General features: G+C 45.7%; 1 protein-coding gene across 4 annotated transcripts in view; it reads right to left on the reverse strand.

Annotated features, from left to right (window-relative positions):
• The window catches only part of ebf1a (EBF transcription factor 1a), a 53115-nt gene that overhangs the window by 28028 nt on the left and 6300 nt on the right, over positions 1 to 18787 (reverse strand). For all 4 annotated transcript variants that reach the window (XM_030739605.1, XM_030739603.1, XM_030739604.1 and 1 more), the window contains exon 6: positions 18364 to 18432. In XM_030739605.1, coding sequence (XP_030595465.1) covers positions 18364 to 18432 — 69 coding nt within the window. The remainder of the gene's footprint in view (positions 1 to 18363; positions 18433 to 18787) is intronic.

Here is an 18787-nt window from a genome sequence, read left to right on the forward strand (position 1 = left end):
TTCAACCGAGAGCCTGACTGGCTTGTTTTTGTGGTGACCTGTCTCCCTGCCTGCAGTATATGTTTAAGCATGGAGGCACACACACGCGCATGCACACATACACACACTAATTTAGGGAGATTTATGAGAGGGGCCTTGCACCAGGAGCCATGCAGGCTGACCCCAGGGGTGTAGTGGGGGGCAATGGGTGGGGGAGGCGGCCTGGCTCCACAGGAGGGGACATTAATAATCCAGAACCAGGTCTGTCTCTGGGCCTGGCCCTCGGTCTCGGACACTAGGCTGTAATAGTCTGCAATGGCCCACTTTAGATAGACTGGAAGAGAAACACCCAGTTCAACATGACTGTTATCAGATAGAAAGATAAATAGATGTGACTTGACTAAGAAGAGAAAATATTTAACTAAATATGTAAAAAAACAAAAAACAAAACATAAAAATACCGAACACAAAAACTTTGGAGTAGATGGACAAAGAAAGGCAATTTTTTTTCTCTCTCTCTCTCTCTCCCAAACACGCACACACACTTCAGTCCTTTGGAGTGCTACTCCTCAAAGTAGTGGCGGGCACCTCTATATTGCCCTCATGTCTATCTTAAGTGTCATGATTTATTCAAATAGAACATCTCACTGCGCTGAAAAATTCATTTCCAGCTCACTCCGTGCATCGTCCCCATCCTCCTCTTTATCTACTCAATGTGTGTGCACGTCATGTCGGTTGAATTTGCCCCGTCGTTAAATATTTCTCAGAACAAATGGACCCAGGAGGAGGGAGATGGCCGGTCAGAGGGGGGATCCACGCTGTGCCTTTGCCGCTCAGGGAGAGGCTCTGCTTGGGAGATATCTCTCTTCGCTTTCCCCTGGAGCCAGAGCTCCAGTCCCAGCTTGGGGACAGAAGTCCCAGAGACACTTAACCAATTGTGTTTCATCCATTTCATCCGAAAAAGATCATTCAAAATTCAGCTGAGAAGTTGTGCAGCGAGCACTGAAAGACAAGGAAATGAGATCTTTCCTGGTGACGGAGAAAAGAGTGCTGGGTTCAACAACTTGTAGCCTGATAAGATCGCTACCTGTGGGCTGACTTTGCACCACAGCGCCAACGGAAAAATGCAATCAAATAAACATCTGTGCATGCGTGTGTGTATGTGCGCCTGTGTATCAAAGCCATGATGAATAGGAGGCTGTCTAGGTGATGGACAATCTTGGCAGGCGGCACTGATTGAAACACTTCCTCTGTCGGGCCTGGCCCATTAATCTGATGGAGACAGAGACAAAGAGAGAGAGAGAGAGAGAGAGAGAGAGGCTCAATGCCCCCAACCACAGGAGTAATGAAGGGTCCTGGTCCCTCTCACCTCAGCGCTGTCCTGCCATGCTGGGACGTGCTGCTACCCTGTCCAGCCCAAACCCTGCCCTCGTGGGACTGACCAGTGAATAATGGCCCTGTCATCAGCCTGGGTTGACACCACCACACAGCCGAAGGCTGTGTGTGACCGCGTGCATGTGTGTGTGTTTGTGTGACCAGGCCCTTCAGTCTGCTTGTGTACCTCCCCGCGCAGTCATTTACCTTAACTGTTCTCCTCTCTGCCTTACTTAAAGACTGATGCATTTATATTGAATAGTGTTGATTTAAGCACATGTTAAACTTAATGCATAATGCATCGACTATATATAGCTTGATAAAGAGCAGTGTGTCAACCCCGGACTGGCCCCATACATTGTGGGGATGAATGTGCCGCTTGCAAAAGTTCTTTCTTTTTGTTCCATTTAAACACCATATTAAATCATAACTGTGACTGTGACTGTACACAGGCTCAAGGTTATGTTTCTAAATGCAGCAGGATCAGAAATCAGAAACGTAATTAGTGTGCCATGTTTGTTCTCGGGTGAAAAGTTGTTCCCTCCAATGGGTCTTGAGGGAGGAATGTGGAAGCAGGGAGCGGGGGAGACCGAGAAAATGTAAGACAGAGAAAGAATATGTGACAGAGGACAGGCAGAGGGAGATTGATACTGAACACAGACGTAGCACTTCCAGCAGTTCTTGTGTGTGTGTGTATGTGTGTGTATGTGTCTGTGTGTGTCTGTGTGCATATACATGTGAAAGTGCATGTTTTGGCCTTGCATCCCTCTGTGTTTATCAAACATATTACAGCTCCTTCTAGATTCCTCACCTGCACACCCCCAGCCTGCTACATATGGCCCACCAATCACAAAATAAGGAATCATGCATACATTAGCATAGCTAATAGCGTACCCTCTCCATTTAATATGCAAATTTCCTGAAACATTACTGAATGCCGTCTGTTCTAAATGAATAAATTTGAATCGCAATTAGAATAATCCTTTATAATTAATGAAAACTGTCAATTTTGGTTCATAAGTAATTTGATTAAAGTGGTGATGGGACACTTATGAAGTTCATCGTGCTGCAAGGAGTGCGAGGATACATTCACACACGAGCATGCAAACGCGCACAGAAGAGCTATAAGATGACCAGGAATGGGGCTGTGCTATTGATGAAGATGATTAATAAAGTTTAAGAAAGTGGATGCCAAAAAAAAAAAGAAAAGAAAAAAAAAGATCCTCTTTGTTTTTTATTTCAGCGCAACTTCTTTCTTTTATCATGGTGGTGATGAAACAACAGATCAATCACGCCTTTCTGCTGCCTGACAGAGAAGGAAAAGTGAGGGAGTGATTGAAGAGGTTTCCTGGCCTTGTGGTGCTGTGTCAGTGGCCTGTCTGTCCGGTGGGAGACACTGATGGACTGTCGAAGCAAAGAGAGAGAGCTGCACTCACACACACACACACACACACGCCAAGTCATTACAGAGGGCTGAAACGCTTCCCTTATGTTTCTCACAGTAGGATGGGCTTTTACCAGTATCAGTACCACATTACGGAGAGCATATAGCTAACGAAGAGGGCAGCGTGTCTGCCTCTTCATCAAACCACTCTTTAGCTGGAACTCTCTCATGCTGTCCCACAAGCAAATAATGATGCCACTTAAATTAGTCTTAACTGTGCTTCCAGTTGTAAGGTGCACGGTGTGTACACTCGTGTTTGTGCAGCGAGTCGAACACAGGCGTGCGTGCGAGTGTGTTTGCATGGCTTCAGCCCAATAATAATGGTCCAGATAGTGTAGAGCCTCGCAGACTAATTAGCCAAATCACTGAGAAAATAGCAGCCTGCTAATTAATGGGTATTATGGCATTTCAGAAGTCACTACTCTAATTGGGAGGGGAACTGAGCCTCAGATTTCCATACTGCAGTAATACCGACTTTATCCATCCATCTATCTGTCCGTCTGTCTACCTACTTGGCATGCTTGCTTTTAAACACAATCCTCCACACGCATACAGGCACAACAATTATCCTGCACAGGCTCAGATTTTCAGATGTACACATGCACATCATGTTTGCACACACAGTTGAATTTTTCAACATAAACACCTTCAGTTTACATTAAGGAGGTGATGATGACTACACAACACCTTTCTGTAACCTCTGACCTTCTTACCTTTTGTATTTATTCTATTAAATATCTGTATATCGCTTTGAGAGAGAGAGGGGGAAAAAAATGCCTGATGCAGGCAAAATGGTCAGTAATATAATCCATCTGAATAATTCTCTTTCTTATATTGTGTATGTGAATGTCTCCAGCCAGCCCTCTGATACACATGCATACATGCATATCCCCTATAGATTCCTTTTAACCCTATCAGACGGTGAGACAATCAAAATAGATTTGCATTCAAATGCCACATGCTCGGTATCAAATATCAAATCAAGCTCGAGTCACTGAGACAGACAGACAGTCACCTCCTCCCTGCTGCCTCCACCTCCCCTCCAGCGCCTGCTCCTTTTTCCTCTCGGGGTCCCAGGGACTCCCATTCTCCCCCGGATGAGCTCTATCGAGGAGTGACAAGCTGTGGCTAGGGCTTGATTGACAGCCTGTTGATGCTTCTTTTTTTCCACCACACACCCCTCTTCCTCTACACAAACACACTCTCTCACACAGGCACACGCACACATGCACACACACTCTCCATTCGCCTCCATCACCTCCCCCTGCTGGTGTACTGGTCTGGGTGTCTGTGATAGCCTCTGGGCTAGTGCCCTGCAGGCTGCACACCACTATACATACAAATCACAGCGTGTCAGCCTTGTGAATGGGCCCATTTTGACTTTGTCCTTGTAAAGTCAGGCCCCCCTTGAAGCAGGCTGTATCTGTATCCTGCCTCTTTCTTTACTTTCCCTCTCATTCTTACATGCACACAGGCAGATGCATGATGGAAGTTACACAAAGGGGCAAGCGGGAGCATAGTGTGGACACGCATAAAGACAGACGTGCAAGGAAACACACGCAGGAAAAAGGCATATATAAATGTGGTGGTAATGGGCGGCACCGCACAGGAGTAGGATATAAATATATCAACAACAACACAACCCCACAGACAGGCCAACACTCCATAACAGCCAAGACCCGGGGCCTAATCTCACACACTCAGCTAGTACACCTGGTTAATGTTAAGAGGGCAGTTATAGTCAATTACATTCCCATATAATGCATAAACCTCCACTCTGCCAGTGCCAGGAGAATAATTGAAAACAGGCGCAGAATGCAACTGGGTCCAGGCAAAAAGTCAACTTCCCACCCCTGACTTTGCCTATTGCTATATGTGCTGTCTTCCTATGCCATATTCTGGGGTCCTCAGGGCAAATAAGGGGGAAGAAAGGGTGGGGCTGCCATTTGGATATAAGGCAATGAAAGAGCAGGAGGATATGGAGTCATATGAGGTAGTGGAGAAGAGGACAAAAGGAGCAGGAAAAGGAAGATGGTGAGGGCTTTGTACCCCAGGTGAGGTCCAGGGAAGGAGCATTTAGGGTCATGGTGAGAGGGTGGTGGACGGGTGGTGAAGTTCCATGCGGGTGGGGCGGGGGAGTTGAGGGGGGACAGCGGTTGTAAGTAGGAGTTTGAGACTGACAGGTGACATTACCCTGCGTCATGGCTGGAGGGACAGAGGGACAGAGGGCGCGATGGTTATCCAAGCAGAGAAATGTCACTGTCCAGACACCGCTGTGACACGCACAGACACACACATACACACACACAAGCACACAAAGATCCAGGACAAAGGAGTCTGGAGTCTTTGAGAGTGAAAAAAGGCTGGCTACAGTGGGCAAAGATGAAGAGATTACATCCTCTCCATTTAAAAAGGGAGATTAGAAAAAAAAAGAGACAAAGGGAGAAAAGGCTAAGAGTCGCTCACTATAAAATTACAAGTCAACAATCTTGCATTTATTCCAATTGTCTGCTTTCTAACACAAACTTCCTTTTGTAAGGCTGGTTCTTTCTTCACATTTTGTCCCTTTTCAATCTGTTCTCTGCTGTTTTCATTAAAGCCTAACCTAATTTTTGGCAAAGCTTATAAAATGTCCATATTGCTGCTCATTCGACCTCATTGATTTAGTGTTTGGTTAAATATTCACGACTGTGGATGCAATTAACATGCTGTTAATGAATAATTGATCGCATCTTAAGCGGCCATAAAACTCATGCATATTAATTATTGAAACAGGAAATATGGGAAAAAAAACAGCCTTTCTTGTTTTGCCTCAATCAACCTTCTTTCATTTTTTTTTTAAGTCAGGAAGGCATATTGAGTGTATTTGTGGCAGAGAAGTGCCTTGTAGGAGTGTGTGCATGTATTATGTGTGTGTATGGGAATCAGAAAGTACTATGAACACTATGCAAATGCCTCCCATAAACACCACTTTAACAGCTCTTATATGCATTTAAGCTGCCTCTGAGTACATCTATTTTGCTGGTACATACAGTATACCTCATATGTGTGTGTGTCTGTATGCTGTACAGCTCAGTGTGATGTGGGTTACAGTGCAAGTGAATGTTGTGTTGACAGCCTCGGTGTGACAGAGGTAGCGGCTGCCTGTTACAAGAGGTGAGTGTTTACCACAAGCGAACAGAACAAAAAACAAATCTAGCAAACATGTGAAGCTTGTCAGCGAAACACTGGAGATCAGTCGCCCGACGGTGAGCTTTCCTCTCCCTCCGTGTCTCTTGATAGTTTGTGATTATAGGCTGATGTTGCCCCTGGCACCTCCCTTGGATCCTGGTGGGTGGAGAACAATTGTGTGGAGAGGAAGATGTGGGCGGGAATTGGCTGCCTCATATGCGACGCACCTGTGGTCAGGTAAATAGTTGACTCCCTTCCCAGTGTGTGCGTGTATGAGAGCGAAACTGTGTGTTTACGCACAGTTTTGGGGGTTAAATTCATTAGTTGTACATGCTACGCTCCTAAACCACTCTGAAATGCCTTGACATGAAAAATACATCCCGGGAGCAGCCGCACACTACAGGAAAACACCAATTTACAGTGGTTGTTATTTATTTAGCACACAAAAGGGTCTTGAAAGTGTACGTGGGTGTGTGTGTGTGTGGGTGTGTGTGTTTTTGTGTGTTACCCCCCTCTATCTTACTCGCTCCAGCACCTAACTAACTACTTGGTGATGTTGGTGCCTGGGAGCTAAAAAGTGACAAGCCGTCAATTGTGTTGCAATATTAACCCCCTCTCAATGTCTTCATGCCCATCTTCTTCTCTGTGATGTCGGCTTGATCAAAGCAGCAGCACTTTGGTAAAAATAACCGGGGAGAGTGAGATGGAGGACACCATGCTGCTTACAGACTGATGAACGACGGCCAGTCTTATAGCAAAACAATGTCATGTCCTCTTTTTCTTTGTCTCTCCTTCCCAGCCTATCTCATTATCTCACTCTTTCTCTGTTTTCTCTGTTTCAGGAACATCAGGCTGTTCTGTGTCTTCTTTATACAGCCAAGCAGTTTGGTAGTATTTCACAGAGAATGTGGTACACTCTTTTATGGCGAGGGAGAAGCATGCAATTGAGCTTTTATATGGTGAGGAACACAGCCCCCCCCCCCCCCCCCCCCCCCCCCCCCCCCTTCCCACACACACACACACACACACACACACACTTCTGTTCTTGCTATTCAAAAGAGAGATTGAGAGATGGGTTCGGTGTGGGATACAAGGAAAAAGCAGACCACCAGTGAGGCAGAATATGATCGAAAGATGCCCCGTGTCTGTGTTTCATCTTATCTTAGCAGGTTCAGCTAACGGTGAGATTCCTCAAACGCACCTTCACTCATCAGGGAATGGGGTGGTGGTGAGGGGTGTGGGGAAAGGGACGGAGACGGAGACGGAAAAAAGAAGAAAAACGAAAAAGTATAAGCATGCATGCGCGCGCACACACACACACACACACACACAGAAAGAGAGTGAGAGAGTGAGTGAGAAGGAGAAATACGAGGTGGATCTCTGTGTGGCTAATTCTCTGGGTGTGGGAAAGCAGAGCACCTAACACAGGTTGGCCTGGTTTCAGTAATGAGTTTGATTCTTCTCTCTGCCTCCTCAGTCTCACTAGGGACCAAGACTGCATAATAACATCCTTCACACACACACACACACACACACACACACACACACACACACACACACACACACACACACACACATACACGCACAGGCACAAACAGGTCTATGGGGAGCTAATTATTCTCACCTGTGTTAATTATTGCTGTAAGCCAATCAGTGGACTCTGTGCTAATTAGGCAGTGTTAGGTCTGATTAGTGTTTTGCAGAAGGCCCACTCAAACTGTTATCTACCATACTAGTCCCCTCAGGCGAGACAGGGGAGAGGAGAACAGGTGGATGCTTGCCCTGTGTGTATGTGAGAGAGAGAGAGAGAGAGAGTGTGTGTGTGTGTGCTCATCCTTAACGATAAATAACTGAAGGACATCTTAAATTCACAATAAAACAAAGTCTTATCAGTTTCTTTTCGAAACCAAACTTGTGTTGAACGAAACAACACATGCCATCAATGCAGCTAGTCTCAGCCTTCTCAGTTAATTGGCCCTGGTTTGGGGGTCATTTCTTTTATCCGGACAAACAGTCCACATACCCTTTTAGTTAATGAGGGCTGATCCAGGCTCAGCTCTGTCACTAATGGCTTGGTTTTTGCTAGGATAACCTCATGAATTGATCCATACATCACACATGCAGCTGCCATCCTGACACGGGAGTGCTGTGTACAAGCGTTTGCAGAAAACAGTCTCCAAAAAAAAAAACAGAAAAAAGAGGGTGGCAAAGGTTTAAATGGAGCTGTGGGTGAATGACCTCTCAGATGAGGAGAATGAAAAGGAGAAAATGGGAGAAAAGAGGAGGAAGGATGAGAAGAGGAGGAAAAAGAGGAGGAGGGAAGAAAGAAGGAGAAGGAGGCTGGAGGAAACCTTCCTCTTATGACACGATTGATTTTCTTTCAGAGGCTTGAGCCTGTCACTACTGAACACTTGGTCCCCCAGTCCTACACACACACACACACACACACACACACACACACACACACACATGCACTCACACACACATGTACTTATGCACAAACTCTGTGCCCTGACCTCCACGTGTGCCTGCTGGTCCATACTGGGTCTAATGACACCGTGGCCTCCCACAGATCAATAGTAAGCTGTCACTCAGCTGGCAAGCCCACACCTACACGCACACACAAAAGCAGTCGGACAGATGCAGATGTACACACATGCAAGTTGGGGTGTGCGTTTGCACATTTGTGTATGCTGGAAGCCATGTTTTCTACAACCTCAGCAGATGCCCTCCTTCTCCTACCCCAACACCCCCAAGCCCAACACACACACACACACACACACACACACACACACACACACTGGACCAAAGCCATATTCTCTCTCCTCAGCTGTTTTCTCACCCTCCTGCTCACTAACACTAAGTCTGAGTCCTGATGTAATATTGATGAATGGGGATGGAGGCCCTAGGAAAAGTGAAAGGTCCTTGTGATTGTTAAATTATAAATTGTCATCGATTTTCTATCCCTGCCCTCAGATTCACACATGCATATGTGTCCACGCAAACACACGTATCAAAACAGAAACACAATTTTATTTATTTATTTATTTTTTGCCCAGTGAGATTAGAAAGAGAGTACTTTTCCCCTCCTCTTGTCTTGCTCCACGTCATTCACCACCATCTCTTCCTGTTTCCTTTCTCTATTCCTCCCCCACACCCCCCCTTCATTCTCTCTCTTCTTCTCCTCAGCAATCTCAAGCACCCATCCGCCTCTCTCCATACACATCTCAAGTGCCACTTAGAAAACCAGACTGGGGTTTGAGCCAAACTCTCCTCTTGGTGGTTAGTGTTTGTGTGACTTTCTCTCTGTGTGTGCATGTATGTATGTGTGTGTGTGTGTGTGTGTGCGTGTGGGTGTGTGTGTGTGTGTGTGTGTGGGTGAGAGGGAGAGAGAGAGAGAGAGAGAGAAAGAGACTTTTGGTGTCTTGGAGTCAAGAGCGCAGAATAAAGACCTTCATTTCCCTTTAATTTCTGCACAAACTTGATCATTTATGCCTGACTAAAAATCTGTTAACTGTGAAAAGCTGTGAAGAACTCTGGTTAAAAAACATTTGTTTGTCTCTGTTAAATCACTAATTATAGCCTGGCACAACACAGGGCAGATGCGGGCTAATTCACCATTAGGCCGTTTGGTGTTTATTAAACTTTTATAATGTGATCACTCTGATAACGGCACAATTGTTTCCCTGGGCGTGTGTGATTATAGTGTACCCCTCTGTCCCCTTGTAATGTCTCCCATTGAGTGTGCGTGTGTCCATGTATATCTGTGTGTTTATGTGTGTGTCTTGGAGCTCGCGGAGCGGTGTTTTCCATTTCTCATTAGAGTGGCACAGACTCCTGCTGCAGGGTCAATGGAGGGGGGAGAAGGGTGTGTGGATATGTGTGCGTGATTCTGTCTGTGTGTGTGTGTGTGTGTGTGTGTGTGTGTGTATCTGTTTGAAGGGGAGTGGGGTGGTAATGAGTGCAGGAACATAATACTACGGCGTCCATTAATGCTCTGAGGCAGTGACATTAGGCATACTTAACTAATAGAGCCAGTCTCTGCAATTACCCACTGTTATCTCTGCAGCTTTAAAGGGGAACCAGCTTTAATAAATGTTTGTAGTAATGTGATAAATGCCAGGTTTGCTCATTTGTAATCTACACTGCGGGACAAGGGGAAGCGGGTGGATCTAATTGTTTTCCTCCAGATTTGAGAATGTGGTTGAGTTCAGAGAAGTCCTCTGTAGTGGGAAAAAAAAAAAAAAGTCTTCCCTTTTCAGAATGCATTTCTCCAGGTATGCCTCCCTCTCTGCTGTCTGTCTATCTGTCTCACTCTCGCCTCTCAGTGGGGTACTATTACAACTGTCCTCCTGTCAAACAGAGAAAAGCATTCCATACCTGACGCTCACTATCATGTCTCTGCCTCTTCTTTTCTCTCTCCTCTTACCTCTCTTTCATCTCGGCCCACATCAGAGGCGCCGGCGTGATTGTGTGTGTAAACATCTTGTCATGCTAACATGGGCGTCATGACAGAAGAGAGATGCGCTTCATTAACGGCACACTTGTAAGTTTGTCTTTGTGTTTGAACGTGCCTGTGTAGGCTATATATCTCTTCATAGGTGTGTGTGCAAGGGAGTGCATGTCGTATTTACTTGGGTCAATGGTGGAAATACAGAAGAGTCGCATAAAGTGCTTTTCTTTTTTTTGGGGGGGGGGGACGTGACCTAATTTAAAGACCACAGTCAGCTTCAACTCTACAAAACTAAAGTTAGCGCCTTATGTTTCTCTCAAAGGCTCCTCCAAACTCCTCTCTCAACAGCTACCCAAAAGAATAACTGTAAATTAACAGCAAGCAATTGCCTGCTTAAAAAAAAAAAAAAAAAAAAAATACGCCAGCAATTTTGCCAGTCACACCTCACACACCCCTTCATTCTTTTGGCAGTAAATCTTGTCTGTTTGTGCGAAGACAATAGCCAGAGGAAGAGGGAGGGAGTGGTGTCGCGCGAGAAAAAAGCAGGTACGGCAGAGAGAGGCAGAAGAGAAAGCGGCACTGTTAATTGTTTTCCATAAAAAAAAAAAAAAAGGTTGCAAAAGGTCTGTGTGTTTGAACTGAATGTCACCTCATGTAAATCACAGCTCCCGTGTTGGAGGAGCCAATAACTGGGGATAATTAGCGTGCAGTCTCTCCTGCGCCGCGCGCAGGGATCGAGGAGGAGCACGGTTTGCCGAGGAAGAGCGTTCAAACGCGAGGAAGATTCCAAGTGTGATTAACCACAAAGCCTTCAGAGTTAAATCTGGAGTTCTGAGTGGGAGGACCAAAGAAAAAGACACATAGACAGAGGGGCAGATAGAGAAAGATAGAAGATACAAGGAGAGGAGAGACACGTGGATGGAGAAAATCAGAGAGCGACACAATCAAGGAGACACGGAAGCAAAGGAAACAAGTGAACATTCCTCTGAGTGAGGTCAAGCCACTCGGTAAACAAACAAACAACGATAGCAGCGCACACATAAAGGGGGGTGAGGCGGTGTAAAACAACAAAGTGCCTCAGTCGATTGCCTACGCCTTACTTTGTCTCCCCACATGAGTTACATAAACACAAACAAAGGCCTTTAAATTCAGCTCTGCTTTTTGAAGTGGAACAGTGACATGTGCTTAGGTCTCATTTGTTGATGATTAATGCAAAGCAAAAAAGAATATATTAAGAATGTAAGAATATATCATCCCTTTGATCGAACAGTGCTGTTGACCATAATTGTCTGCACGTTGACGTCCCTGCTTTACATTTAATTATGGCAGAGATGCTCCCTTGAAGATTTCCTTTTGTCTCTTAACATCGCAGCTCAAATTAGTCAAGCTCAATGTCACAAAACTCATATATAAGAGCAGATATGAAAAGGCCTAACTAGAAGAGGATGATATAGTAACTAAATAGCCTTTGGGTGCCTTTTTTTTCTCTTTGTACAGTTTTGAAAACACTGGAACAAAAAGTAAACCTTGCATAGAATAATCAAAATATGATTTTTAAGATCATAACTCTGCCACAGGATCCCACCATTGCTATCACAGAACATATCTCTCCCAATCCCCCCCATTTCCCACATGGTGTGCAGGTTTTCCTTCCATTGTGACATGTGAAACTGAGAGCACCGCTCACAGCGTCTGGCCAGTGATCCATTCTTCCTGGACAGATTGATGGAAAACAATCAGCAGAATATACATCTTACTCGGGCACAGCGTGTCACAAGAGCTCATCCTGGACACCTGGACTTACATCCTGGGCAGCAGTGCTGAGGTAAAACACCAGAAGTGGGACTGACTGATGGGAAGTGAAACATCAGGAGTGTTGGGGGTATGGAGCTGGCATGAGACATACTGTCTGTGTCCTCACTTAGCAGAAACAATCGGTAAACAGTGAATCATCAGTGAGAGCTGCGATTGGGGCAGCTTGAAGCTACACTGCTGGATGTCACGCTGGCTCAGCCTGCTATGAGAGGATGCCTGAGTATCCTTCACTGAGAGGAGCTGGTGTGTCTATTCAATTAAGAGCAGCAGCATGGGCAGCTGTGTATCACATTGGCTGCGAGAGAGCACTTAGTGGGCCGTGAGTGAGACTGTCCGCACACATCAGAGCACGGAGAAAACAAAGCCTCGCTCCCGTCGCACACACACACACACACACACAGACACGCACATAGCTGTGCACGTCCAAACGTATAGCATCACACTTGGAGGGGTGCGCGCACACATGCTCTTCACGCCTCATTTGAAAAGCAAATTGAGCGCATCTTCTAGGGCGAATCACGGACTAAATCCTGGAAAACGTTAGTCTTTCCTCACTTGCAGTATACCACACACGTTCGCACACGAGAGCTTTCATATGGTAAATATATCTTCATTCTATTTTACTCCCATTCTATCTCTATCTCTCTAACCTGCAATTTCCAACACCAAAAATGTCTTAAATAGCTCTCAGAGAAGTAGGACGCTACTCATTTGGGTCAGTTCTGGCCAGCCAAACCCCTCCATTCTGGGACAGAACAAACACTGACACAAAGGCAGAGGGAACAGCCAAGGAGAGCAGCCAGGTCAAGCGGGGAATGTCAAGCAGTAATGACAAAGCAGTTTGGAGAGAAAATAGAGCTACAACGGTGCTATTTGGCTCCAGCCAAAAAAACCCCAAAAAACCTCATGTTGTGAAACTCTGAACTTTTCACTGCTATGACATTTGTAAATTACGTTTTATATGGACTAATAAACCAGCTGTTACCTGCATTCAGCAGGGGAGGACCAACTTAACTACCTATAAAGTGGGATTGCAGCTCTGTTTAGTTTATTGGGGAAAGAATTAAACAAAGAAAAAACATATACACACACAAACCTAAGCATTAATAAAATAATATGTTCAACATGTACCTAATTGTTTCCTTTTCACAAAACTAACTTAGCTTGGGTTAATTTGATATAAAATATACCCCAGAACAATCCCAGGTATAAACTCTGAGAATTACGTGTTAATTTATTGGAAATAAAAATGAGAGAGCTTTGGGTTGTTTTGGGGGTGGGGGGGATGAGAGAGAAAGTGGCAGCGCTGTTTTAGAGGCTCCTCGACCCTCCAAACCCCCTGCTGTCAATCAGTGTAGCTGTCCATCCCCTGGGGACACGCTTTCCTCCAATGCCGGGGAGGAGGGGGACCCCCACAGGGAAAAAAAGAACACAAGCAAACAGATGCAAAAAGCTGCAGGTCAGTGTACATCTGTGCATGCTATATTTCTGTACGCCTGTGGATTCTTTATAACTGGGCACGCGCATGTCTGCATATGTATTTGCGCTCAGGTTTATCTGAGGGTGAGAGCTGCATCCGTGTGAGGCAGTTTTGTGAGGCCGTTAGCACCTGAGGGAGGGGAGTCCTGCCTGCATATCGATGAGCCAACAACTTTGCCTCTTTGCCCCTGAGCCCTGCACAAACACCACAACCAGCTAAGGGCTAGTACTTTTCAAAGCCTCCCATAACATCCTGACTGCACAAAAAAGAAACAGCACATTACAACCCCGCCTCACCTCCCCTCCTCTCCCCTCCTCTCAAAGAAATGCAACAAATCAAGCCAAGGCAAGATCATAAAAGTTATGAAGGAAAAAGTAGCAGGGGAGATCCTGCAATCCAACATGTGAGTGTCGCTCCCAGGGTCTCGTGATATGTTTCTAGCTTCTTTTTGACTAGGAGGGAAACGTCAAGCTACTGATAGGTGGTCAGAGCAACAATGGAAAACCAGCTGTGAGAAAAAAAAGAGGGGGGAGGAAAACAAAAAAAAAAAGAATCACAATCTTGCATGATATAAAACTGACCCAAGATTTGGAAAAGAAAAGCAAATAAGAAGACCTCAATGTTCAGATGTCAGCAGATATGGTGAGAAGATTGTACGATAGCTGCGGTGCAAGTGTGCGCCTTCACCTTCTCGCTAACACAGTCATGGATATGAAAATGAAACTAAGCTAAGGGGACGGAAGGCACTGCCAGTAAACCGCATTAGCATCAAATGCAAATGAGAAGGGGGCTAATGGCTGGACAGGTGCAGACTGGGCCTCTAAATGACACACACACATATTTGCAGGCACACACACACACAAATGAGATGGATGAATTAAACATGGGTGGGCTCTGCTTGGGGGGCTGGCAGGGCTGACATAAAGTCAATGACATACATTATTCACTAGTGCACGTTAGCCCAGCCAAGGCAACACATGACCTCTCACCCCAGGAAGTGCATCCAAACATAACAACCAAAACAATGAGGGGGTTCCCTGCTAGAGAGACAAACTAGCCATACATATGACTGGAAAAATGCTGTGTTTAAAAAATGTTGCCCCCCGGAGTTTATTTGTATTTACAAATGCCAAAGTTGTAGACCCGACACAGCCGAAAGGTGAACCAAAACCTGGTTCACAAGTGCTAACTACCAACCGTGAAGCTGAGAGTCAGTCCGTTCCACTGGCTCAGAGAACAGGAAGCCATCGGCCATGACATCACCCTCCCCGGGAGGAGCACTTCCTGCCCGACATTCTTCACTCAAGACACACACACTTGTCAGGAAATGGCCTCTATCAAAACACACACTCACTCCTGGGGAAATAACCAACACTGATGCGGATACACAAGCACAGACACACATGCAAGGAAATGGGCCACATCAACAGCAGGCTGCAGGAGTGTGTGCAAAAGCAAACACACACCGACACACGCTCAAAAAAAAAAAAGAAAAAAAAAAAAAGCAATAAACCTGAAAAAACATTGTCTGTACATGTAAACTTGACACCCCTTTGCCCCTCCTGGCACTGTAAATGGAGGAGGGATTGTGGGCCATGCAGGGATAACCAGTGGATTCTTATCGCTGGTCACAGAGTGTTTCTATCCCCCCTCCAGAGAGGCTCTCCCCGCCTGGGGGACACCCTGCAGCAGGCCTATGGGAGCTGGATGAGCAGGAAAGGGCCACGGGACACAGGTGGTAAGACGCAAGAGAGGACACATGGCGCTGGAGGGACAGTCATACCCCCAAAGCGAGTAGGGCTGACAGATTTATCCACAATTATACCAAGTGCATTAACAAAAATAGTTCCATGAGCAGACGGACATAAGCTATACAGAGAGAAAACAAAGCTTTGCATGGGCGAGAGGGAAATGTGTTTGTGATTTGGGGCCCATCGGGGCGCATGATAGAGTGATCATACACCGCGGCTGCATATGATTAACCCCATGCTAACCAAGAGTGATGGGGAGAAGTGGAAGTGGAGGTTTAGGGGTTAAGGCCTCCCCTCATATTATCCTGCTTCTGTAAGAGGCTAAAGCGGACCACACATGTTTCCCTGGGGAACAGAGGCACAGGAGCAGCTCACCTTTCAGCTGCTTCTCCTGCCCAGTGTCAAGCACAGACACAACATGTCATGCCAAGGTCTGACTGAATTTTCAAGAACTTACTGTCTCTGAGGTTAAACACATAAAATATGGCATGAGCTGTCTTCTTCTTCTTCTTCTTCAGTGCTGATCCACATCAGACAGCAGAGAAAGCAGTCAGAGAATACAAGCAGAGATGACAACGCAACCACAGATCGTCACATTAAAGTGATTTCTGCCTAAACAAATACGCTTCTCAACTAAAATCTGAAGCATATTGCTCCTTGTAGATACTTTAGAGCCCAAACAAATTCTCTTTTCAACAGGGGGTGAGATAAAGAAAGGGCTGAGATTCTCCCAGTGAGTGAGTACAGTACCCAGAGCCTCGCCGATCCACACTGTACCAGATTTGTTCTCCTAACAATCAAATAAGTTTCTCATTAGCTGACTTTATTTTTCCTCATTCCCGTGGTTTTGCTGCAGTGGCCTGTTTCTCCCATCTTAACGAGAGAGAGCTAATTAGGCAATCAGACCCATTACTCTTCCAGAAGAGTTAGAGCTAGCCCAGCTAATTAGGGCTGTAAAATCTAATCATCTCTGCGAAACAGCAGAGGGCTAACGAGCCCTTATTTAACGAACTAAATAACTTCAAGGGTGGAGAGGGGCTGCTGATGGTATTTCTTTATGAATTTGAAGGAGGGGAACTCGTGGTAATTGAGTCAGTTTCAGCCTCACAGTTGTTTGTTTGTTTATGAATCCCTGATTATTACAATTGCCAAGAATATATTGGTACTAAATGAGCAAACGTATAAACCCTCCTCTGCTTATTCCCCTTCAGTCCCCCTTTAAAAACTAGCTACCACCCCCTTCCTAACTGTTCTCCTCTCACCTGACCTATTTTCCTGTCCAGAAAGAGTGCTCGCTGGAGAGGAAAACAGAGATATTGCTGTTGTTTTCCCTCCCCCGTTCTAATTTGTTGTTCGTTAATGCTGCCCTCACACCTGAGCCATCAGGCATCAGGGGAATACCGCCAGCAAGCGACCACAACACATGCTCAGTGTGGGAAAGCTGCTCACAGGAAGATCAGCCTGCTTCACTTAAGGTGGTTGTGCTCAAGCTGCGGCAAACTGAAGAGAAAGTTTAACTGCGGCGAGCTGGGATGGTGCCCGTAAAGACGGAGCAACAGAGTGCACAGATGAGAAATTCAACAAGTATGCACACAGGAAAACAAAAATCAGAAATATGGCACAGAGTGATGGGCAGGCGTGTTGTCTGAGGCCACGTGGCGGGGTGCAGCTGTCTCAGGGAGCGCTGAGGTGAGGCCTTCTGCTTCAGTGGAGCGGAACAAGGGTGGCGCACGCACACACACAAACTTGAACACATAAATATATATATATTTATATATACGCATGCACACACACACACACACACACGCACGTGCACACACACACACAGAGTTGCACAGGTAAAAGGAGGCTTTTGACAGAGCAGCAGTAAGAACAGGACAGCTGTGTTCATCAGATAGCACAGGTCACTGCCTCATTAACACTCACACAAATACACTCAAATGTGACAAATTCAAATCAGACATCAAATACACTACAATCTACCTCATTTTACCAAATCATGCAGTTGCTGGGGCATGTTGCAGCTCTGAAAATACATGACTAAAATGCCATCCTGTGACTCTTTCATGGAAACTCTCTTCAGCTTGTAAGCACTCTCCTTCAGTCCCGATCAGAACCACCTTAAATCTGCATGCTTGAAGAACAGCTTGAGTATAAACAAATAACTTCCCGTGTGCCACACACGTGCATGCGTGCAGCTGAGGCCGGACAGTAAATCTACAGGGAGTTTTTTTTTCTTTCCTTGACTATAAATCCTGCAAGCTGCTGCATCATTCAGAGGTATTTTATGACAGCAGGAGAAAGGCATACACTCATGGAGAAGTGTGTGTGTGTGTGTGTGTGTGTGTAAAAAAAAAAGAACAGCTAACAACTTTCAGTGCCACAGTCATCCGTGAGTGAGATTTATACACAGAAACACACACACCAGAGTGTAGCTGTAACCCTAACTGCTCATCAGCTAAATCATCAGCATGACCACACAAACAGTGTTTGACCACACTTGAAGCAGAGCTCAACTGCTCTGTGATTGCTCCTCCACTTCACACACATGCCGCTGGAATATAATTTACTGCTGTTTCACACTTTCTGCTTACACAGACAATTATGGTTGTTCAAAAACAACCTGTGGCCTGCTTTATTAGGCCTGCAGGTTGCAATTTCTCAGCCAAATCGCATGTCAAAGATCCCTTCCAACTGTTTCCTGCGCTGGAAAATTTAAATGACTTTGCGTCATGATTATTTTTACGTCTGTGTTATGTTCCGACAGTATTTACTGCCTGCGTATTTGGCCCACGGCTCTTGTTCACACCCCTGCACAAATATACCTGCTGTGCTTGTGTTTACAATGACAGCGCGTCATCATGTTGGATGGGGTCAAAGGGCAAAGTTTGCTTACCTGTCGATGATGACAGGGTCTGATGGGGTCTCATTGCGGTTGCCACAACTCTTCTTATCGCAGCATCGACTGCAGGTGACGGGATGAGACAAACGGGAATTAGTCACCGAGATGCGAACAGCAGACAGAGCAAGATAAGGCGCAGTTCGGAGAGAGCGAGAGAGAGGAAAGCAGATGAACATAGAGGAGTAAAGGGGCGTGAGACTTTTGTGGAGTTCAACAGGAGGCACGAGTTGGATTTCTGTTTAGCTTGTCAAAGTAAGACCGGGGCTTTTGCACTACAGTAAGTGAGATCAGCAGGGCAATTTTAGGCAAAGTTTGGAGGAGAATGGCAAAAAGCAATGAGCTTGAATGGGGCTGGATAAAAACTTGAATTAGCCTCCAGGGCTCAGGTTAGCTCCATTTCTGTCAGACATCACAAAAC

The sequence above is a fragment of the Archocentrus centrarchus genome, chromosome 10, assembly GCF_007364275.1.
Source record: "Archocentrus centrarchus isolate MPI-CPG fArcCen1 chromosome 10, fArcCen1, whole genome shotgun sequence".
NCBI classification, from domain to species: domain Eukaryota; kingdom Metazoa; phylum Chordata; class Actinopteri; order Cichliformes; family Cichlidae; genus Archocentrus; species Archocentrus centrarchus.